Source organism: Malurus melanocephalus, unplaced genomic scaffold (assembly GCF_030028575.1).
Source record: "Malurus melanocephalus ecotype Western Australia unplaced genomic scaffold, MMel_1.1 scaffold_496, whole genome shotgun sequence".
Taxonomy (NCBI): Eukaryota; Metazoa; Chordata; class Aves; order Passeriformes; family Maluridae; genus Malurus; species Malurus melanocephalus.
The window spans coordinates 321632-346549 of NW_026623728.1; the positions used below are offsets into that span (position 1 = coordinate 321632).

Sequence of the window (24918 nt, forward strand, 5' to 3'; positions counted from 1 at the left end):
GGATGGGATGGACAGAAGCACTCTGGATTCCACCTCCAGGTGCTTTTTGGTGGGTGGGCAGATAGAGCCAAGCCTTGGTTGGCAGAGCAGGTCCTACCTCGGTGTAGCCCATGCTGGCAGCAGCAATCAGGGCTTGCTGGATGGCGTGGCTCTTCTTGAACACCCCCTGCTGCTGCCCAGCCATGCTCCAATCACACTGGATCAGGAATTTCACCACCTCCAAGTGTCCCCTGAGAGCGGCGTGCACCAGGGCACACTGCCCGTTCTTGTCCAGATGATCCACCTTGGGCAGAGATGACAAAACACAGTTAAACCAAATCATGGGCAAAACRTCTCTGCTTCTCCAGAGCTTCCAATCCCAGCTTCAAAGTAACGCCACATATGCAAAATGTGTGTTTTTCTGGTAAACTATCACTTCAGTGACCAGAAARCAAACATCTCCAAAGAATGTCCCAGGCTCTGGCATCCTCTTGGCCACAAATGTTTGCTTTGRGGAAGTTATCATTACTTTTTTAGGTTTCTTCAGTTTTCCTCAGGCTCAAAGACTACAAATTTTATTTTTTCCTTTGTGTCCTGATGTCCAGCACTCAGATTTTCTCATGCATTGAAATACCACACACTGATATCATCTCCTTTAGCCAAATCTACAAAAAMACAGCTTGTTTTGAAGGTGTCAGTTCTTTTGAGAGGCCCAGAGGTGCCTCATCCTGCAGTCAGACACAGAAATGTGAACCCAGTGCAGGCACAGTCAATAGGAAACAGAGACAGTGCTTGACAGCAATGGGGGAATTTATTTGGTTGAATTTTGGGGCACAGTTTCCACTTGATGCCTGAACACATCAGTGGCACTTTGCAGGTGCTGTCACAAGAGCAGGAACTTGGAGAGCACCAGAAAGGCAGGTCAGTTRTCATCATCCTGCTGGTTAATCCTTTCCATGCTCTGTAACATGTTATTTGTCATAAAAATAACAATTATTATTACTATATTTTACTGAATTAATTAATTAATTMACTGATATTAATTTTACTGATATTAATTTTACGGATATTTTACTGATATTAATTACTATATTTTACTGATACTAATGTGGTCTGCACTGCAAACCACAAAATGGTTTGGAAGGGACCTTAAAGTCCATCTCATTCCACCCCAYTGCTGTGGGCAGGGGCACCTTCCACCATCCCAGGATGCTCCAAACTCCATCCAACCTGACCTCAAGCACTTCCAGGGACCCAGGGAATATCAGCACTACACCACAGTTATAAAATGCACATGAAAAATATTTCATATATTATAACACATTAATAACATATCAGTATTTCTCCTTTCTCARCTCCTGCAGTTATCAATATTGAAGTTTTTCTGCAAATATCTCAGTCCTCAAACCACACCCAGCCRTGTTTTGGGGCATCTCCTCAGTACTGTGAGGGATATTCAAGGAAAACTCWAAGTGACAGGACTTCTGCCACTAAACTCACTCAAAATACCCAACAAAAGCAATGTTCTTTTTTTCCTTTGTACTGTCCTCACGTTATTACAGACTGCACAACCCAGCAAGATCTAAAAAGTCCCTCAGTCATCCTGAYATCCACACCAAAACTACACAAACCCATATTTTGCCTTTTGAACTGAAATTAAACATATAGAGAAACCACAAATTGTTTCCAGGAGGCTCCACTTCAAAAATCAGCACAATTTTCTTCTTCCATGAAGTATTTCAACTYGACTCATTATATACAATTAAAACTCCAAACACTCATCACAAAGCTAAACAAAGGGGATTTTTCTAGGACAAGTCTGATGGAAATGTTTGCAAAATGTGTCTCAGGGAGATATTTAAAGAATGCTTTGTGCTGGAAAAGCAGCRTTGCCATTTTAACCTTGTGAGGTTCAAGGATTTCTCCAGAAYATCCTTGTGCAGGTCACTGGAGCAGCATCACGAGGCAGCTCCTACCTCACACCAACTTTTAAACCCACTATTTTAAACCCACTGCATTTCAGCAGGAAAAAAAAAATACCAAAAGCAGCCTCTGCCAATGCAAAATGTACTTTGGGTTTGTTTCCTTGTGTTTTGCTCAGGTAAGTCCTGCTCCTCAGTCAGATAAGCACTGTGGGATGTGCATTTTAGTTCTGTCTCCCCACTGTGCTCAATGTTTTTCAGGCCACAAATCCCATCTCCCACAAAAGCTGTGTCTGAATTACAAGCTTTCCCCAGTGTTTTATTTTCTTTTCTCATTTTTTCTAATTTTCTTCCCCTGCGCCCTGAACTCACACATGTTGCAGTTCTTTTTCTCTAATCCCATTTACTGAAAGCCTGAAATAGATTAGGCTGAAATRCAAGTTTGTCTCAACAGACCAAGACCAAGGTTCACGGATGGYTGGGTTCCTAGTTTGAAAAAACACATAAAAGATGATTGCTGYTGTTTATTTTCCAAGAGAAATCCAGTCTCCCATAGGAGGATTTTCTTGTTCTATGTCCTGCTGCAGCTCCACAACAAATGTGAAGATGTTTAAATCAACTTTTGAGCAACGTGCTGGCTTTACCTTGGCCCTTTTTTTGCACAGCAGCATCACAATGCTCAGGAATCCAGCAGCAGCTGCATAGCCCAGCGGGGTCAGGCCACTCTCTGAAGCAGCATCAACGTTGGCCCCAAATTCCAGGAGCAAAGCCACCATCTCAGCATAGCCCAGGTGAGACTGGACACACAGGATGGGGGCATTATTCAAAACCTCCGTCCGGTAATTCACGTTTGCTCCTCCTAAAATCAGCAGCCGGCTGACCTGTGTGGAGAAATGGGGGTTTATTGTCATGGTGACAGCAAAATATAAACCTGGGTAAAACCCTGGCGAGTCTCCAGGCAAACAACAAACGACAAAATGCTGAAAAAACAGCTTTTTCTGATAGATGGTCCCGTTTTATGTAGATGGAGCAGTTGGATCATTTCCCAGGTGGATGGGAAGTGGGCTGGAGGATGCAACCCCCTTTTGTTTGGGAACAAAGTGACTCCAGCCCTGCTGCAGCAGCTGGGGATGGGGTGAGGATGGGGAATCAAAACACAGCTGGAGAGAGCTGTGCTCAGCATCTTCCCATGGGATCCCTCTCCAGGGCTGGTCTGGCTGTCCCCCTGGTCTCGGTGTCCCCCTGGTCTGGCTGTCACCCAATTTCTGGCTGTCACCCCCTTTTCTGGCTGTCACCCCATGTCCCCACTCCACAGCTCCCTCTGCACTTTGAGCAGTGCACTTGGAGAGTGACAAGGAAGGGACATGGGGACACTGAGCTCACCTTGCCTGGCTGGGAAGGACTTGGGACAAATATCCTTCCATGTGAGAAAACAATTCCAAACCTGTCTGAAATCCTTTCTGCTGTGGACATGGGCTCACCTAAATCAATACATTCACCTGCAAAAGTGCCTGAACCAGCACATGATTTGGTGTCACCTCAGAGTKCGTGCCTATCTGAGCCAGAGCCCTTCACGTGGGCTGCCAAATTCCAACACCAGTTGTGGCAGTCCAGATCTTTGGGAAGGAAAAACCTCATTTTGCACAAAATGAGTGCACAAAACCACTGTTGGCTCATTGCAGTGAAAAGGTCAAAAGGGCAGAGTTGAGGGACCACCCCAAATGGTAAAAAACCCTCAGGTGGAGGGTCTGAAGGACTTTCCTGAGCTCAGGAAACACTCAATAAACTGCTCAGCCTGGCCAGGAATCCAGGGAATCATCTGCAAGGTCACTGCCAAATGCTGGAGCTTTTCAAGCCCCAACTCTCCCCCTCCTCCTCCAGTACCTTTATATTTGGGGTGTAGAGATTCCTCAGGGATGCCAAAGCCATTGAAAGACCTTCAGTACTGTAGGARATCCAAAGCCCTTGCAGGATGGAGGAAGACACCCCAACTTTTTTACTCAGACCCTGAAAAAGAGAAAGCAACTCAGATCCAAGCTCATAAATTACACTGGGCAGCTCCCCCTGCGTTTCAGGACTTAAAAGGAGTTTCAGGACAATAATGACAACACCTGAGATAATGTGACAATTCACCGTATCTGACCTTCACAATCAATTAATTAAGCTTGCAGAAAATTACTTGTAAAGTTAATGTAGCCATCTCCAAGGTCTAGAAAAGGCAGAATGAAACAGTGAGCAACCAGATCCATTCAACACCCTCACAAAATGTCACGTTAAGAAGCATGGATTGATGCTTTTTTTCTTTTTTTTTAATAAAGTACACAGAGTCTGTTCACAGTAAGATAAATTCAGGAACTTTCAGTGAGTGTGCCCTGAGTGCTGCTGCTCTGCCACCAATTTCCCATAAAAGCTTGCTGATTCCATGGAAACCACGCAGGCATCTTTCATTCTGGTTTAAAATGCAAACCCTGATTTTCACTTCCTTGGTCCTGGTTCCAGTTTGCCTGCCCAGGACTGGGACAGCACTGGTGGAACAAAAYCAGCAGCACAAGGTGGGATTTGTCTCCTCTGAAAGGAGAAGTGTGGGAATCATCATCCTGACCTGTTGCTGGATTTGGAGCAATATTCAGATGTAAATGGCAGCTGAACAGAAAACTCAGGGCTGAAGATTTGGGAATGCAATTGAAAATGTGAAATTGGCACCCTGAGAGGGGGAATGCACCAATCTGGGGTTCTTCTTTGGGCTCCAGCCATCACCTTCCCAAACAAGGAGACTTTGCTGCTGCACCTGCTGGAGAATCTGGCACAGGGGATGCAATAAATCCATCCAAAGGGACTGATATAAAACAGAAACTTCTGATTTCCTTGTGTGAAAGATCATCTGCAGCATCGCCCCAGCCATCAGCTTGATTTCACTTTTGGTTTGTCACTTGGAATGGTTTTATCACCAAAAGAAGAAATAGATTAGACAAGCTCTCACAAATAACAGCTCCATGTGCTCGTTTCCCTAAAATTCAGGGAGCTAAAGCAAGAAAAACACCTGCTTGTGTTAAGAGGGAGAAAGAACTCGGGAATTTGAGCCACTGTCAACATTAAATTTCTTGAATTTAGGATGGTGTAACTGGGAAACAGAAAGTAATTTTATAATAAACAGTTAAAATAATTTAAAATAGTTATACTGCTMTCAAACCCATAAATAAGCTGCCTGAATCACCATCAAGACCAAGGAAAAGGGGAGACATTTTGAGAACAGTCCTCTGAAGACAATCACAGATGTTATAAAAACCTTAACTGTTGCATTAGAATATACATATTTAGATATTAGTGCAAGATATAAGAGGTGACATTTATCGTTTAAAGAAAAAATACGTTCAACACCATTATCACTCCGTTGCTGAAAAAAGCCTGTTTTATTTCTCATTTTATAGCTCATATCTTCCTTTTCTAATTTTCCCTCTTCAGAACTGTGGAAGAAGGGGCAAATCCTTCAGCAAAAACAAATTCCAACTTGATCCAACATCAAACCAAAAATACCATCAGTGGTTCCCACTTCAYTGGGACAYGAGACCAGGGTATGGCCTGAACATMTGAAAAATTTTGCCAACCCCCACAAGCCCAAGTTGTTTTTTTTTTTCTGTCCTGTTTGTGTGAAGAGTAAGATGGACCAATCAGCCACTTTGAACAACTATCAAATACTCCCTTTACAACCTAATTTTTACATTTTTACATTGCTCCTTTTAAAAGATTTCCTATTTTCTAGATGCTTGCTGCAGGAACTCATCCTCCAGCGGGGGGAAGAAGCATCTTATGGCAGGAGAGCAATTTTAGGTAAGGAGGCTATCTGCTGAATTTAAAGTCTGAGGGAGGGTTTAATTTGAAGGATTTCTGAGATAGCACAGCCAATTTTTTAAAGCTCACTTCCACACGCTTCAGCAATCACTCTTTTTACACCAACCCCACGACAAGACGAGACTGAGCGCTGCCAGCGCCGGGGATGAGGTTGGCATGAATTTTTCAATTTTTACCTTAAAAATATGTGCTTTGAGAATGTGATGCCCCAGTTCAATGGTTTGCTGCCGATTTAATTTTCCTTCTTGTCGGGAAAACCAGAAGGCAAGCAGTGTGTGGCCACTCCTGAAATCAGAAGGAAAAAAGCATGTTAGTATTTTTTATTACACCAACAAAACAACTTTTGAGGACAATTTTTGCTTCTGCTAATCCTTCAACCACATCCATCTCTGGGAAACAGAGCTGGCTGGATTTGCACTTGTAAACCAACACCAAATTGTGTTTTTTATTATTGCTGATCACTGACAGCTCAAAACACCCCAGACAGCAAAAAACCACTCCAATGTATTTCTGTTAGCAGATGAAAATTTAAAAACATCAGAGGTACAATGTCATGAAAGCTGAAGTGTTACTTTTACAAAAAAACACTCCAATGTATTTTCTGTGAGCAGATGAAAATTTAAAAACATCAGAGGTACAATGTCATGAAAGCTGAAGTGTTACTTTCATAGTCATTTCACAAAGCATGTAAACAACCCTGAAGAGACTGGAAAATGCCAGATTTTAAATATCCACACTGGGAATAAAATATCATTTAAATGACACCTGCACTCTTCACTACTGTGGACAGTCCTGTGAAGTGAAACAACTTTATTTCTTTGTAAAACTCCTTCTAAATACATTCTCCATCTTTTGCAGTAATAGAGATGCTTCTGGCAATGTCCTACCAGGTTTACAACCAAAGCAAATTAACTGAGCTACACACAGACCTGTTTAAGGCAAAATATAATAAACCAGACAATAACTTCTGTTGCTAAAGATGATTTTTACTGACTTTTTAAACCTTTAAACATTTACAGACTTCTAACACCGCAAGCTCAACATGGCTGAATCTTCTCAAAAATGAGAGAAGATGATTCTCCACAGACACACAAAACACACATGGTGTAAAAATGTGAAGTTTTAATATAATTTCTGGGTGAGATCAGTAAATACCTGCAGGTGCCCCAGGCACAGCAGGGGATGCAGCGAGCAGGGCAGGACCCACTAAGGTTCCAGGCTGGGACCTCAGTGCTTTGAGTGATTTTTTTTCTTTTTGGTTTTACCAACAAAATTCTATTTTTCCTTAAGCCCCTGGTCGCTCCCAAGGGAGTCCTTTTAAGCCACTTMATTTCTGGAACTACATAAAAATGTGACTACACTAAAAGCAATCAAACCCCTTTCAGCCAAGGAAAATAAAATATGATATCAAGTGTGGCTTTAAAAGGGCTTTTAAGGACAGCAAATATTACAAGCTCATCCCTGTCTGGTAAAGCAAAGAAATACTTCTGATGGCCAAACATCCAGCAAATATTACACAAAACAGATTTACCAGCTCATCCCCATTCAGGATGAATTACTGCTCMTCTCAAAATAAACTCAGAAAAGAAGTGAATGCCTTGTAATGGCCCCTGAGCCGTGCCAATGAAGCTCCTSTTGGATTGGTAACACGAGGGTTTGTGTGAGCAGGGACCAGTGATGCTCTGTCAGCCCTYGTGGTGCTGGCAGGACAGGGATGGGCCTGCTGGAGCAGTGGGATGGGAAATAAATTGGRTTTTTCTTGCAAGGCAGGATTTGATCCACAGGTTTGGATAGGTGATGGAGCACTAAATCCCATTTGTAGAGCACCAAATTCTATTTATAGAGAACCAAACTCCATTTATAGAGACCGAATACCATTTATAGAGCACCAAATTCCATTTACAGAGAACCAAATTCCATTTATACAGAACCAAACTCCATTTATAGAGCAGCAAATTCCATTTACACAGCACCAAATTCCATTCATAGAATACCACATCCCATTTACACAGCACCAAATTCCATTTACACACCAAATCCCATTTATAGAGCACCACATCCCATTTACACAGCACCAAATTCCATTTACACAGCACCACATCCCATTTACACAGCACCAAATTCCATTTACACAGCCCCACACCCCATTTACACAAAACCACATCCCATTTACACAGCACAAAATCCCATTTATAGAACACAATATCCCATTTACACAGCCTCACATCCCATTTTAACAGCACCACATCCCATTTACACAGCACAAAATCCCATTTACACAGCACCACACCCCATTTACACAGCCCCAAATCCCATTTAACAAACTGGTTGCACTGGTGTGAAATTCCGCTGTGCTTCATTCCAAAACGCAGCTCCTTTACAGAGGCACCACCAACTCAAAGAACTGCTTCCTGACATATTTTCACTCACTGACAGTACTTTCRCTCTCAGGGTGACCTGACCATAAAAAGAAATTGTAGAAAACCCCTTTTTTTACTTTTTTTTTGCCTGTCAAGCTGCTCTCCACACCTTGGCCTGTGCCGGGATCCCGCTGCTCCCCGTGACTGGAGAAGGAGAATCCTCTGCAGATGGTGACTGTGCCCATCAAAAACACAGCTCTGGTGCCTCAGATGGGTGCTAAAAACCCGTCAGGAATCCTCTGTGCCCGGGGCAGAGCCTCTCATCCCACACATTGTGAGAATTGTGTGAGAATCCTGTGAGAATCCTGTGAGGATTCTCCACTGACAGGAGGGACAAAACACGAGGCCTGGGACAGCACAAAGGCCCTGAAAGTGGTTCTGATGGTGACAGGACAACAGGAATGGCTTCAAACTGAGGAAAAGATGGGACATTTGGGAAATAAACTTCCCCAGGAGGGGCTGGGATGGGTTTCCCAGAGAAGCTGTGGCTGCTCCATTGTTGGGAGTATCCGAGGCCGKGTTGGACATTGGTGTTTGGAGCAATGTGGGATGGTGGAAATTGTCCCTGTTCAAGCACTGCACGGCCTTTGAGGTATTTTCTGACTCAAACCATTCTGAGTTTTCACAATTCCACGATCCAGAGCCATCAGTTYGTTCCYTTTTGGGGGATTCTCAGCCCGGGGATCAGGAGATGGACATTCTGCTCCAGGACCCTTCAGCCAYCCCCTTCTGCCTCTGTCCCACATCACGGCAGAACAAACAACACCAGGTTTTTGCTGCCTGGTGGAAAACTCCTTGGGAAGGTTGGGAAGGCAGTGATGGATCTGTAAATGTGTTCATTCTGAGCATGAATTGAAGATYCAGAAACTTCTGAGGTGCCTGTTCTTCACAGTGAGAGTTGAAGTGCGGCCCCACCTCACACACCAGCTCAGCTCCACACTCAACTCTTAAATTGCTTTTCAAGTTGCAGTTGGAAGGGTATTTACCTAAATTTAATAATTACAGACATGATTTTGGAGTTATGAATAAGGCATGTACGAACTACTCCAGAATTACTCCAGAATGAAGTAATGCATTACCTCTGCAATGCTGCCCCACCTCACACACCAGCCCAGGTTCCACACTCAGCTCTTAAATTTCTTTTCAGCTGCAGTTGGAAGGGTATTTACTTAAATTTAATAATTTAATTATAGATGTGACTTTGGTGCTATGAATAAGGCATATATGAACTACTCCAGAATGAAGTACAGCATTCATGAGAAATGCATTACCTCTGCAATGCTGCCCAGCCCTTGATAAATACTTGTTCTGTCAGCATTAATTGGAAACTAAACCAGACTGCAACAGCAAAAGCTCTTTTTTTTTATTTAATACAGCAGAGTGGCAGTAATGATTTCTACATCAAGGAGCTCAGTGAAGTGATTTGCTTTGAATTTTACCACTGCAGAGTTTACCATCAGAGCTTTTTCTATTTTTAATGTAAGATTTCTTTTTTTTAGTTTGTTTTGTGAAAAATTAATAGCCCTTCCAGCTCAGCTCCTGCAGCTTTTGTCTGCTCTCAGGGCCTGTATCGACCCCTGGAACGGTCAGGAGTCTGTCTGGATGCTCTCAGATCTGTGTGTCATCTAAACTATTCCASTCCTCAGGTAAAAGAGATTTTAAAGGGTGTAAAATCACCCCAGTGTTAAGGCATTGCAGCACCAGAGTAGAAGACAAGCAAAAAATAAATTAGAATCAAACCTTCTGAAACCTACCAAAGCTCAAACTCCCTGATTTACACCCACATCTCCCTTCTCCCAGCTTATCCCATGAAACCGTTCCAAAATCGAGAGATTTGACACTGTGCCCAGGGAATCTGGCCTTCAAAAGATGTGTGTTCATATTTTATTCAGCTCTGCCAAGTGCARTGTTCTAACTCCAGTGCAGAGACAAACGTGTGCTCTGAACAAACCCCAGAGCCTCTTTCCTTACAGAATGATGTCTGTCCTGGCTGCAGAAAGGCCAAGCTCAGCTCCACAAGCCCCTCTTGAAGGAACAGTTTATCACCAAAATGGATTTATAGATTTTTTTCTATAACATCATTTCCCTCTGATGTTATAATTGCAAATAAACTTGGAAGGAATTCACATTATAAAAAAAAAATATTCGAACAAAACAGTTAAGGCTACTCTCTCCTGCACTGCTGGAAGATGGTTTTGCTCTAGAAGTGGGTCTAAAAGATCTGAGGAACAAAACAACAGGAAGAAATTTAGTCACATTTTTTTCTTCAGTTGGTTTCTGATTAACTGCACTCCTCTCYCAGTGCCACAGGATGGGTTATTCAGTGAGTGTTTTCTTCCATTTGGATGTTAAACCGACCCAGCAGACAACAGTTTGCAGTCCAGAAGAGAAGAAAAAGAACAGATTTTACGAGGACTGYAACTCAAGACATTAAATATATTCAATATCCCGGTGCTGAGGGTTCCATGTCTAATGAGCCAGTAAAAACGAGCTGCTCCACTGATGTCCTTTATGGTGGCACTGATCACATCTGCTCTCCACTTCATCTGTCACCATTTATCATCTGTCTGCTCTTTCTCCTCGTCTCTCCCAAATAACACTGCAGCTGCAGCTCTGACTGCAGTTYAGGGGAAAACCTGCAGGAAAATCACTTAATGCACTGCTAAATCCTTGTTACAGGTCCCCAACCTGCTACTGGTGCCTTTAATAATGTATTTTCCAACTCTGATTTCTGCAGGAGATTAAACAGGGACTCCAAGAGAGCTGGAGAGAGACTTTGGACAAGGGTCTGGAATAACAGGACAAGGGGGGATGGTTTTCTACTGCCAGATGACAGGGTTAGATGTGATTTTGGGAGGAAATTCTTCCCCATGAGGGTGCCCAGAGAAGCTGTGGCTGCCCCTGGATCTCTGGAAATGTCCAAAATCAGGTGGGACAGGGTTTGGAGCACCCTGGAAGGTGTTCCTGCCCACAGATGGGCTTTGAGCACAAACCACTCCGTGATTCTCTTGACTAGAATTAACAAATTGAGATTCTTGGCGCTGTGGAATTTGTCTGTGCTAAGTTTCCCGCACTCATTTTGCTGAGTTATTGCCCATTTTTTTTTAACATTTTAAAATGTACTGGGTTCCAAGTCATGGAATCAGAAAAACTCACTCTGGAAGACATATGGGAAGCCTAAAAGTTGTATTCTCAGAGTCAGCACTCCCTGCTTGGTGAACAGATTGGGTTTGCCCCCCCAATTAATTGGAGGACATGATGGGACTCATCTCTGTGATTCACAAACATGGCACTCACTAAATATGGCTTGAGGGGGAAATTAAAAGAGCAAAAAATGTTGTCCTGTCCTTCCTGTGCATTCCTGGCCCCACAAAGTGCTAGTGAGCACGGCATTATTTTTAATTTTCTGCCCAATATGTCAGGAATTCAAATAAATTCTAAAGCCATTATTCTGCCTCACCTTGAATTCAAATAATGCCTTTGCTGTGCTGAGTAAAATCCAGAMCACATGGATGTGGAGAAAACACTTMARACCTACCCTGGGTTTTGGTGAGCACTTGATGGTTTCACTGACAATCAAGCTGAGTGTATTTTAAGAGCTTTTCAGTGTCTTGCATAAAATATAAAAGAGGAAGAAAATCAAATAATCCATGCACCATAATGCTCAAGTGAGTTCCATATTGAGCTGGGGTAATTTTTATGAAGTTGTTGTGCAATGTAAGGACCAGCTCCACATTTAAAGCTGTTTGTTGCATCCTTGAGTCGTTAGAAATATCATTTTCACCAACTCCTTTTTCCCCCAAACTTTCCAAATTAATTATCTTTCAATGGAGGACTGTTATTTGTCAATCAGWTTCCATCAAAATAATGCAAAACCCCCTGATTTTGCTCTAATGCCTTCGCTCCATCATTTAGCTGGGTAATACACAAAAACATTAATTATGTGTAGGAAAAGTCTCCGCTTGCAGTGTGATCCCAAGAGAAAAAGGGAAATGCAGAATACCTACAGAGCATTGTACTAAAAGACAGCTCAGGCAGAAACCATGGCAACTCRGGGGTTGGTGAGAGCTGCATCCTTCCCCCTGGATTGCTGCTGAACGTTTATCCACGCAGGGTGTCTTGATTTGGGGTCTGAGGGATGGATTTGGGGTCTGAGGAAGGAATTTGGGGTCTGAGGAACAGATGTGGGGTCTGAGGAAAGGATTTGGGGTCTGAGGAATGGATTTGGGGTCTGAGGAACTGTTTTGGGGTCTGAGGAATGGATTTGGRGTCTGAGGAATGGATTTGGGGTCTGAGGAACTGTTTTGGGGTCTGAGGAATGGATTTGGAGTCTGAGGAATGGATTTGGGGTCTGAGGAACTGTTTTGGGGTCTGAGGAATGGATTTGGAGTCTGAGGAATGGATTTGGGGTCTGAGGAATGGATWTGGGGTCTGAGGAAGTGATTTGGGGTCTGAGGAACAGACTTGGGGTCTGAGGAATGGATTTGGGGTGTGAGGAATGGATTTGGTTTGTGGATGTGGAAGAGGTGAGGAAATGGCCTTGCTGGGGTTCATGCAATGCTTATTCTTCAAAACCCACTGCCCTTGGAACAGCAAGCAGGAACAAACCTACTCCAAAGGTGCCACGTCTGGCACTTCCCATCTCCTCCAAGCTGCAGGTCACCTCTCTGCAGTGGCATATCCATGCCCAGGTGACTCTGGAGCCACTCCAGGCCAGATGAGCTGCCCCGAGGACTCAAGGACATGGGAGTGACCACCTGAGCAACACACAGATGGGCAGGATCCTAAAACCAGCTGAGGTTTGGCCACACAGAGCCAGAGGTGAAGCATTTGAGGAGGTGAAGATCGAAAATGCTTCCTTTTGCTGTGGTCCCATGGATGCTGGGACATGGACATGGACCTTGGTTGGTYCAGTGCCACCCTGAGAACAAAAACCCAAACTGGGACAGTCATACAGGCAACAGCACTGAGAGTATATTTATATTTTATTTTTTTTCCCCCTTTAGCTTTTCTGTCCAAGAAAAGAAAATCTATCAATCTGCCTCAAAGCCCTGTGTGTGGGGCAGAGGAGCAGCCTGGAGAGATTCACCTGATCCAGCCTTATTTGTCAATTCTGGAGACATCTCCTGGGGAGCCCATGATCCTGAGATCTCTCATAACTCAGCTGGAGATGCTTCCCAGGCACTYCTCATCTGACCTTCTGCAGCCTTTTAGCTCAGGATGAAATGAATCACCCTGATTTCTCTCCTCTGACTATAAAGCCAGTCTAGACAAGCAACTCAGATGTTTGTACTTAAATCCGGATAAAGTAATTTCACTTCTGGGGTCCATATCTGACTACAGCTCTCTTACTGCCTTGCCTCTCTTACTGMAAACCACTTCATCTCTGTCTCTCAGGGTTCCTTCAGCGGCAGCACAAGGATAAAATGTTTTATTAGGGTTGTAAAAGCATGGAAAATAATTACATGGAAATTTCTGATTAAGTCTGGGCAGAAAGCAGCACTGCATTAAAGCAGAATTTAGGTTTAGAAACACAAGCAACTAGAGGAACGTGCAATAAGAACCATTTTCTCCGAGCAGCAGTCACAAAGGATTGGGTTTTTCCCTAAAATGTTTTATGTTATTTGTCAAGGAAGCCGCGTGGTTGACGTGCTGGCCTGACAGGGGGGGAGGTCGTTACTGCAATGCTGGTTAAGTGCTCTGACAAACGCCTCTGTGTTAAAAAATGGAAGGGTTCCTCTTYGGGGAGACCAGCAGTGAGAATGTTCCCCTTCAGAGCCAATTAGCCTTTGCTTTGGACAGCAAAGTCACGATGAGGGCTCAAAGAGGAGGGTCAGCATCTCAACGGGTTGAGCGGATGGAGATCTGCTGTTTATCTTCAAAGTGTAGAAAAATGTGATAATTCCTGGACGTTGCGCTCCTGCTGTTTATCTTCAAAGTRWAGAAWAATGTGGTAATTCCTGGATGTTGTGCTCCTGCTGTTTATCTTCAAAGTATAGAAAAATGKGATAATTCCTGGACGTTGTGCTCCTCCTCTCCCCTCCCCTCTTTTGCACGCTTCTGAGAACACGTGAACTTGATGAAATCAGGAAGATTATCGCAGATGCAGCGCGSTGGACACGAGGCCCATTATGCCAATTCCCCTCGTAACAGCCTCACACCTGGATGCTCTGTCAGGGTCAGTCAATTAAAAGCAGCTTCACAAATCCACATTTCACTTCAGAGCTCTTCTCGTGGGGAGAAATCTCAGCCTCAGCAAGCTGACTCTCCGTGTATSGACGCGGTGTGGTCAAACAGCTCCGTGCACAGCGATCCCCAGGCGTGCTCTGCACAGTTGTCACGTCCTCTCAATTCYCAAGTGAACAGAAAGAAATCCAGCTGGCTCTGAACAAACCAGATGCAGGCAAATTTTCACAGGYTACTGCTGTGAGCTCTGTCAGTGGCCAGTTCTGCTTCTCTTCCAAGGAGTAACATGARAAACTGCCACTTATCTTAATCATCGCTCATGATTTCCCATGCTCTGAGCTCAGTATCAGCTGGACAGGAAGATTTTGAGAAGCGTGGTAGCTGAATCTCAGGGGTCCTTCTCTATTAATCACTAGATTATATCTGGTTCCATTAGTTATCACAAGAGCATAATGCAATTAATGCACATTATACATCAGAGATGTGTATTAGTCCTACAGTGTGTCTGGGCTCGTGGCCATGGCAAGGGAGAGCCTTGAAGCACTGAAGTTCGTTCAGCTCATGGGAAGGAGTCACAGAGAGCCTCTTGATGCACTGGAACTTCTTCCAGCCTGAGGAAAATAGCTTCTGAGAGCCCGTTGGTGCACTGGAACTTCCTTCTTTCAGCCCATGGGAAGGTGCTGAGTCAYGTCACCTCCATGGGGACACCCTTGCACAGAGCACCAGTGGTGCCCATAAAGTCAYCATTAATTTCCTCACATTAATGGCACACAAATGAGATGAAAAGCGATACCTGAATATCTCCTATACGGTCTTGAGGGCAGCACCAAACCCAAATGTTGAGCAAAAAACCAGTGACTTGTTGAGTAAACACGGGCTGATTTGTGCCTTTTGATTACACGTTTTGTTTCAGTGCAAAACCATCTAAAATACAGCGTAATTTGAATTTCCTTCTGAATCTGGTATTCTGAGAGAGCCCTTTTCCACTGCTGTGAGGATGAAAAGAACCTCTGCACCCACAGAACCACAGCCACCAGGTTACCCAGGCACAGGCACAGCACCCAACACACCAGAGAAGCACCCTGCACCTCGATTCTGTTTTCATGGTAACRAKGGAATGTGTTGATTTGGAAAGCAAGGGTTTGGAAAATGGATTTGGAAAGCAGGGGTTTGAAAAACAGGGCATTGGAAAATAGGGGTTTGGAAACCAGGGGTTTGGAAAATAGGGGTTTGGAAACCAGGGGTTTGGGAAACAGGGGTTTGGAAAACAGGGGTTTGGAAAGCAGAGGTTTGGGAAACAGGGATTTTTCTGAGCTGCTCTTTTCTGGCAGGTGCTGTGTGATCAGTGATAACTGCCAGGCTGCTGTCCCCTCACCCAGCCAACAGMAAGCTCCCTCCCAGCCAGGCCAGACAAAACCAGTGAGTGGGACTGGGAGTGACTGGGATGGAGGAAGGTCTCAGCTCCCTGCACAGACCCTGCACACAGGGCAGAACAGCACTGCCTGGTGACAAACACTTATTCCAAGAAAGGATATGAAATAACCCTTGACTKATCTAAAGGCACCTGCTGCTGTGAGATGCTTCACCATGGGCCCGTTTAACAGGAATATTGTCAGGACCTACTGAAAACAAGAATATGCCCACTGGGAGTGGCTGTTTTGTATTTTTCTACTGCAGCCTCAAAATTTGAAGTGATAAATTTCTCTGAMTAACCACTAACAGCCACCTGAGCAGCTCTCCAGCTCCAGCAGATATCACTGTATTGTCTTCAGACTGACAAATCCTTGGATCTGAGCTTTTCCCTGATTATTATGATCATATTTTAAGAAATGGGCAGACAAAATGGAGCAAAATTTATGGGGTAAATTATGAGAATTACAGTCAGATTGTCTGCTTCCACTTGTCACTAGAAACAATGGTGATGTTCTTAATAGAGATCATTGGGTTTAGAGAATATAAATGTAACCATGATTAAATTCTGCTCCCTGTGAGCTAAGCCAGGAACTCAGCTGCTGTCAGGATACAGATTACAGGTGCATTTACAGTCCAAAATCATTACAGAATGATTCCACTCTATTTTTGTTTTCAAAAAAAAAACATTTAGTAGACCTACGACGAGCACAACTGGAAAAAGAAGCAATKGCAAATGATGTATCCACACTACTCATCTTTCCACTTCTGAACTTTCACTTCCTGTGCTTTTGGCACCTCTGGAGAATGGAAGGACGATTTCCCTTCACACCTTTGGAGAAGGGAGGATGATTTCCCTTCTCCAGGACTGAACTGAGAGGAGTAATTTGCCCCTGGTGATGTCTGAGCTAGACAGTCTGGGGCACTCTGACAAGCAGCTCCACTCATTCTAAAGATGATTTATGTTTGCCAGGTCAGGTGTGTGCCCAAGGGTGATTGTTTCTTCCCATGAACAACATAAACACTTGAGGTGATCAGTACAAAATGCAGAGACCAAAGTGTGCACAAAGCAAAGCTGGATAACCGCAGCCACGTACAGCCTGGCAAAATGAAATTATCCAGGTAACTATAATACACTGGTAAACTCTTAATTTCTCAGAGCATTTGCTTACCTTGGATCACAAAGAAACTTGGTCTTTTCACCTTCTTCTCTCCAAATAAGCCATTCTCGGAAAGAGGGATGAACAAACATTCGCGTCATGTCTCTACGTTTGATAAGAAACATAGAAAGGTTCTCCATCCTCTGCTGAAAGTCCTCCCACTCCAAAGTGCCCTCAATGTTACCTGCATTAATGGCCTGAAAAATATGTTCATCTGTTAAAGGGTGCAGAGAAGCCACTGCCACGTTCAAAAGAGGCATGACCCGATCAAAGGAAGACTGCGTTGGGAACTTCATATTGCACTGCAACAGGTACACTTCAGACAGGGACACTGGCACCACTTTGTAGCTGGAGCTTTTTAGAACCAGGTATCCTTTCTCTATCAGATCAAAAGTGAGTTTTAGGTACAGGTAGGAGCCTTGGCTCAAGGTCTTGAGGTGAGAGCTGAGTTTGCCGAACGTGGTGTTGTCCATTTTGCCGTTGAGMGAGATGTTGTTCTGGATCTCCGAGCTGCTGTGGATCCGATGAAGGATGTATGCCTGCAGGTCCTGGTCGATGGCTTCGTTCTCTTCCAGTCTATCCAAAAATATTCTGTGGAAGGGCAACAGCTTAATTATTTCCTGCAAAGAAAGAAAGAAAAAAGATACTCATGCCGGCAGTGTTCATTATTCATTAAGTAAACTTAATTTCTATTACAACGGCACCTTTGAGACTCCTTTAAGACCTTCCATCAGGGCAAGCACACAAACAGCAGTTTGTGCCCTCAGGGCCTCACACTCTCATCCATAACCAAGCAGGTTATGTGTGAAACGTGACCGAAATAAAAACACAGGAGCCTGTTTCTGACATCCACGGAAAGGGCTGGTAAATTCACACAGGGCAGTGTCCTTGTTATTCCTATCCCTCCTGAGCACGGRCTGACATCCCATCCCTTCTGAGTCCTGACAGATCTGAGCCACAGGAAACGTGCTGAAGCTGAGACCAAGGAGCTCCCTGTGAGTGTTCTTCTGCATCCCAAACCCACAGATGCACAGAAACCTCAGCACAGGCAACAGTGAACATTTTCCAGTGCAAAGCAATCACTGCGCCCAGGGAACGCTCATCTACTGAACTCCCCGATCCAGCATAAACCAGAGATCATCAAATGCCTTTCCAAAAGAAATTCCAAATTTCCAAAGGAATTCTGGCCTCATGGCAGCTGTGAGGAGAGGAGAAATGATGCAACAGGTCTGTAGAAACCACAAGCTTTCCAAAAAAACGGAGAGGGAGAGCACAGTGCAAACTCGAGCTGCCGTGGAGACCACGGGGATGCAAAAGCCCTTAATTAAATGAGGAATTCAACCACTGGGATGCAATTCACTGACAATTACAAAAAGATTCCTTCCAAATGATATTTAATCTACTCTGTACTGAGCAAAAAATGGACCCCAGCACTGAACAGCAAACAGCCTGTGCTCTCSTGGATTTTGGGAAGCAGCTGCTGTTCCCAGTGACAGGGATACGTGGGGCTCTGTGCCTCAACTCCCTGCTGAGCTCTTGCACCTGCTCAAGACAATCTTTTTGAGCTCTGGATTTGTCCAGACTGAAACCATCGTTTTCTGGGTCACAGAAAGGAATGAAAATCCAAATTCCTGCCCTTCCACGTGGAGCTGAGGATGTTCTTGAGCTGCACAGGCTGACAGAAACCAGGCCCTGCCCTCCTGATGGCTCCGCTGGCATGTGAGCTGTCTCACAGAACCATCTGAACTATTTGCTGATGAATATTTATTGACATGAATAAACCATGATGATGGATTAGATCCTTCCAAAGCTGCAGAGTGAGCCTGGGGACGTGGATGTAAATCCGAGCACAAAAAAGCCAAAAGGATAACCTGAAATAAAGGGTCCTGAGCAAATCCAAAACATCCAAAACTTCCTTATTGAAGTCCATCATGACAATGACACAGCTTAGGCCTAGTTTGAGTTTCAACATACCTGGAGGCTTGTCCTGACTGTCACTACCAACTTCAGCCAGGAAGGGAATTTTCCAATCATTTTGCTCAGGAATGATACTATGGTGTCTCCATAATCTGGCTTGTGAAATTCAGCCTCGTTTAAACCATCAATTAATATAATGAAATCTTCATCAGGGATCTTCCTCTCTGAGAGAAAGAAAAAAAAAAGCATTTATTGCAAAGGCTACAGACATAATGTACTGCAAAGTCACCACAGAGTTTTAAAGCATTATCAGACAATGCCAAAGAAGGAAAAAAACACAGTARCTCTGCCTTTTTAATATGCATTAATTGCATATTGACCTTTGCAGGTCATCTCATTCCACCCTCCAGCCAGGGACAGGGACATCTCCCACTAGATAAGGTTATTCCAAGCTGGCCTTGAAAATCCTAGAAGAAATAAATAATGGATTTATGTTTATTCATGTTTAAACAGGATTTTTGCTGCTGGAGAACACGATAACCCAGGTGATACTGGCAATGCACTGGTTCCTATGTCAGACACTGGGAGCTGAGAATGGCTTCACAACCATGATAAAGATACTTTTGGGCTTTTATCTCAAGCTCAAGTGGTATCTTCTCAAAGGTAATCCTGCCTAATAGACTCAAAACCAGATGGAAAAAGGAAATCTGAGTCTACCTTTGTCAAAAACTATTCACATCTACTCCAAGTTCTGATCTGTGAAGTGCTGCAGATAAATCCTGCTATCAAAAAGCTCAATATTCCCAGCAGCAGGTGAATTTTTCGCTTTGACTTTGATTTTAAACTGGAAATTTAAACTAAATCAGGAAATTTTTCTGTAAAACCCAAGCACAGAATGTTCATTGATGATGAGAGTCTGTGATCCCTGTTATTCCAGGGATTGTCTTGTCCTTTCCTGATGTCAACAGGTTGCATTTATTTCCTAATGTATTATAAACCCACACACGAAAAACATGCATTTTGCATCAAAATTATTACCCTAGGTGCTTTTTCAGTGAACTTCTCAGGAGGATTTTTGGGTAGAYTAGAAAATATACTTCATTGATCTGTGAAATCTTAACATGCCTGAGTTTTATACTTATATCTCATGCTCCTCATAAAGCCTAAGGGAGAGAGGAGAAAGCAGGGAATCGGGGAAGAATCAAAGCTCTGTTCTCCTATACATTATTTAGATTCCTTCACATTAAAAACATATATATATATATTTGAGAAACATGAATCTTTCTCAGTGATGTTCACCATTAACAGCTGCACAGTCGTTTTGTTCCAGCAGCCTTAAAGCTTCAACAGCACCTTGTGAAAAACCTGCTGGTTTATTTACAGAGCCTTAAATAGGATATATTTCAGAGCCAATTTCCAGATATCAATTTCCAATTTTCATTTTGTTAGAGAACATTTGGTGTTCACAATTAGCTTTGCCAGCACTCTTGACSAGCAGGGTTGAAAGGTGGGAGCTGTGGTCAGTGGCTCTGTTGGAGCTGTGCTGATTGCAGAGCTCAAGAGGAAAGGAAATAAAAAAAGGTTTCATATCAAAATTTTCCACCTCTCAGAATTTAGGACCAAAATGTTATCAGAATTTTCCACCTCTCAAAATTTAGGGCCAAATGGGGGGGTCAACTCCCTTAACAAGAAAAACAAGAATCCTCCGAAACGCTCTGAATTCAAGAGCTGAAACATCTCCCAAGCAGCTGCTGCAATAACCAAGAATTATTTTCCTTTAGAGCAGCAGCTCCTAAATGCATCCTTTTTTTCTTTTTCTTTTTGCCAGGAGTGTTGATAGGAAAGAGCAACCACGCTCCTCCCACAGTGACATTTCACCATGCCAGGAAAACCAACTGCTGTCACGCTGTGCTGGTTCCACAAATGCTTTGTGCCTGGTGGAACYGGGCAGGTTGGACCCAGCTGCTGCTGCCTGGAGCTTGGACAGAGTTTTTGAAAAGCTGATCTGAAMATCAAGCTTTGAATCTGGTAGGAGCTGCATCTATTTCATGTTGGATCTTACGCTGCAGGGTGGCAACAAAATCATCTGAATTCTTTTTTTTGCAAGCCAAGATGCAGCACAGGCACAGAGATAAACAGGGTTCTGCAGGACAACAGGCTTGAACTCTGAAATGCTCTGACAGTTTTCATGGCAACGAGGGAAGATCTTAAATTTAGCGATTGTCACAATGAATTAGTTATAACTTGCAGAGGGAAGAAAGGAAAGAAGACAAAATCAATGCTGCATTAGAAAAAGCTCTGAGTCTGTAATCAGGATAAGGCTTGTCACCAGCTACCCCCCAGGGGTGTCTATGGATTTTTATGATACCAGTCCTTTGGTGAAAGCTTCAGATTCTCCAAAGMCCATACACAGTGGCAGGGAAAGGGAAAAAAAACCCAACCCTGCACAAAAAAAACCAGAACATGTTGCTGTGAGCAGCGCTGTGAATGGAACTGGTTGCTTGTTTTCACCCTGAGAACTGTGAGGACAGGTTTGGGATATGAAAAAGCAAGGAAAGGGAAAGCCAAGTGGGATATTCGGAAGAAATTCCTCCCTGTGAGGGTGGGGAGGCCAGAGAAGCTGTGGCTGCCCCATCCTTGGGAATGTTCAAGGCCAGGTTGGGCATGGCTTGGAGCAACTGGGGACAGTGGAAGATGTCCCTGCCTGTAGCAGGGGGTGGAATGGGATGAGCTTTAGGATTCCTTCCAAGACAAATCCAACGACTCCTCCCAGCTTCTCCAGATCCCACCCTTCACCTCGAGAATCGAAGCGCACGCATTGGCTCAAACACCCATATCCACTTCAGCATCATTTTGAAAACTTTAACCAAACACAGCTCCCTGGAGCTGGAGGGATCTGTCAGTACCTTTGTGCAGGTTCTCCAGCGACTCCTCCCAGCTTCTCCAGATCCCACCCTTCACCTCGAGAATCAAAGCACATACACCAACTCATCACTCCGCTCAAACACCCATATCCACTTCAGCGTAATTTTTTAAATTTTAACCAAACACAGCTCCCTGGAGCTGGAGGGGTGCCATCAGTACCTTTGTGCAGGTTCTCCAGAGGCTCCTCCCAGCTTCTCCAGATCCCACCCTTCACCTCGAGAATCGACGCGCACACATCAACTCCGCTCAAACACCCATATCCACTTCAGCATCGTTTTGAAAACTTTAACTAAAACCATCTCCCTGGAGCTGGAGGGGTGCCATCAGTACCTTTGTGCAGGTTCTCCAGCGGCTCCTCCCAGCTTCTTCAGATCCCACCCTTCACCTCGAGAATCAAATCGCACTCTGCTCAAACGCCCATATCCACTTCATCGTAATTTTTTAAATTTTAACCAAACAAAGCTCCCTTGAGCTGGAGGGATCCCATCAGTACCTTTGTGCAGGTTCTCCAGCGGCTCCTCCCAGCTTCTCCAGATCCCACCCTTCACCTCAAGAACCGACGCGCACGTATTGGCTCAAACACCCATATCCACTTCAGCGTAATTTTTTAAATTTTAACCAAACACATCTCCCTGGAGCTGGAGGGATCCCATCAGTATCTTTGTGTAGGTTCTCCAGCGACTCCTCCCAGCTTCTCCAGATCCCACCCTTCACCTCGAGAATCAAAGCGCACGCATCAACTCATCACTCCGCTCAAACAACCATATCCACTTCAGCATCATTTTGAAAACTTTAACCAAACAAAGCTCCCTGGAGCTGGAGGGGTCTGTCAGTACCTTTGTGCAGGTTCTCCAGTGGCTCGTCCCAGCTCCTCCAGATCCCACCCTTCACCTCGAGAATCGCACGCATCAACACATCAATCCATCACTCTTGCTCAGACGCCCATATCCACTTCAGCGTAATTTTTTAAATTTTAACCAAACAAAGCTCCCTGGAGCTGGAGGGATCCCATCAGTACCTTTGTGCAGGTTCTCCAGCGGCTCCTCCCAGCTTCTCCAGATCCCACCCTTCACTTCGAGAATCGAAGCGCACACACCAACTCACCACTCCGCTCAAACGCCCATATCCACTTCAGCGTAATTTTTTAAATTTTAACCAAAACCACCTCCCTGGAGCTGGAGGGATGCCATCAGTACCTTTGTGCAGGTTCTCCAGCAGCTCCTCCCAGCTTCTCCAGATCCCACCCTTCACCTCGAGAATCGAAGCGCACGCATTGGCTCAAACACCCATATCCACTTCATCGTAATTTTTAAAATTTTAACCAAACACAGCTCCCTGGAGCTGGAGGGATCCCATCAGTACCTTTGTGCAGGTTCTCCAGCAGCTCCTCCCAGCTTCTCCAGATCCCACCCTTCACCTCGAGAATCGAAGTGCACGCATCAACTCATCACTCCGCTCAAACACCCATATCCACTTCAGCATCATTTTTTAAATTTTAACCAAACAAAGCTCCCAGGAGCTCGAGGGGTCTGTCAATACCTTTGTGCAGGTTCTCCAGTGGCTCCTCCCAGTTTCTCCAGATCCCACCCTTCACCTCGAGAATCGAAGCGCACACATCAACTCCGCTCAAACACCCACATCCACTTCAGTGTCATTTTTTAAATTTCAACCAAAACCATCTCCCTGGAACTGGAGGGATCCCATCTGTACCTTTGTTCAGGTTTTCCAGCGGCTCCTCCCAGCTCCTCCAGATCCCACCCTTCACCTCGAGAATTGAAGCGCACACATCAACTCTGCTCAAACACCCATATCCACTTCAGCGTCATTTTAAAAACTTTAACCAAAACCACCTCCCTGGAGCTGGAGGGATCCCATCAGTACCTTTGTGCAGGTTCTCCAGCGGCTCCTCCCAGCTCCTCCAGATCCCACCCTTCACCTCAAGAATCGAAGCGCACACATTGGCTCAAATACCCATATCCATTTTGAAAACTTTAACCAAAACCACCTCCCTGGAGCTGGAAGGGTCCATCAGTACCTTTGTGCAGGTTCTCCAGCGGCTCCAGCACGCCCCTGCGGAAGGAGGCCATGGGGTCCTGCACACAGGAGCGCAGGCTGAGCAGGCTCTGCAGGTGCGGCTCACGCAGCAGCTGCTCCCGGTAGGACACGAACTGCGGCGAGCGGCACAGCAGCGCGGCCACRTTGTGCACAAACTCGGGCACCAGGCACGTGTAGGCGTTGTCAGCCTGGCAGTAGTGGTAAGCGACCACCTAGAAGAGAGAAAAAGAACAAAGAAAACGCCGTGGCTGCGATGGGGCCGTGCTGGGACGGCAGCAAAAGCAGCTTTGGGTGAGTTTTAGCTGTTCTGGCAGGTGAAGGATTTAAGAGCAACGAGAGTTAACCACCCGTGACAAGAAYCCAGACGAATCAGTTGGTAAAAACAGGAACTGAWCCTGAAAAATGACTAGACCTGCCATTTGAGGAGTAAATGAAATTAAGCTGTAGCTGTTTGCAGAGATGGACAGTGACAGGGGCTGACGTCTCTGATTGYGCTCCAAGCTCTGTTCAAGGACTTGGTGCCAGTAATAACTCGYGGTTGTTTTCCTGAACTTGTTTTTTATTTGCTGTTTTCACATGTCAGGCTCTGTGGAAGTGGACTCAGAGCACTCTCTGAGTCCATCACAGCGAGGCAGTGCCTTGGAATTACAGATTTCCCTGAACTGGGTGTGATGTCAGGCTCACTGTGCTTTACCATACAACTGTGATCCTACTTCATTCAAAAAATCAATTCAATTTTAAAAAAAAAAGGTCCTTTTTTCCCAACTTTCCCCTGATTTTTCCACCTCAGCAAACTCTGCTAAAACCCTGCTACATTCTGCCCACTTATTAAAATWAGCAGAAAATTGGTGATATCTTCTCAGGCCACGCTACCGACTTCTTAATTTTCTTTTGCAATATAATGAAGGGCCTCAAAAATCAGCCTCTGCTTGCCAATCCCTCGGGAAGCTGCTCCTGCACTGCTCCAGCCCAGYTTCTCCTGCTGCCTCCAGCCTCGGGCACTGCCTGCCCGTTTGGGCACAGAGCTTTTCTTCAGCTCCCATTCATTGGTTTTCTTTTCAAATGTCACTGAGTATCCAAAAATATCCCGGCAAG

General features: G+C 44.6%; 1 protein-coding gene across 1 annotated transcript in view; it reads right to left on the reverse strand.

The window, feature by feature from the left end:
* TANC2 (tetratricopeptide repeat, ankyrin repeat and coiled-coil containing 2) overlaps nt 1–24918 on the reverse strand; it is a 199256-nt gene that overhangs the window by 22568 nt on the left and 151770 nt on the right. The window contains exons 16-22 of the mRNA XM_057381179.1: nt 23804–24035; nt 18901–19067; nt 16939–17546; nt 5927–6035; nt 3786–3908; nt 2546–2782; nt 98–283 (exon numbers count right to left, since the gene is read on the reverse strand). Coding sequence (XP_057237162.1) covers nt 98–283; nt 2546–2782; nt 3786–3908; nt 5927–6035; nt 16939–17546; nt 18901–19067; nt 23804–24035 — 1662 coding nt within the window. The remainder of the gene's footprint in view (nt 1–97; nt 284–2545; nt 2783–3785; nt 3909–5926; nt 6036–16938; nt 17547–18900; nt 19068–23803; nt 24036–24918) is intronic.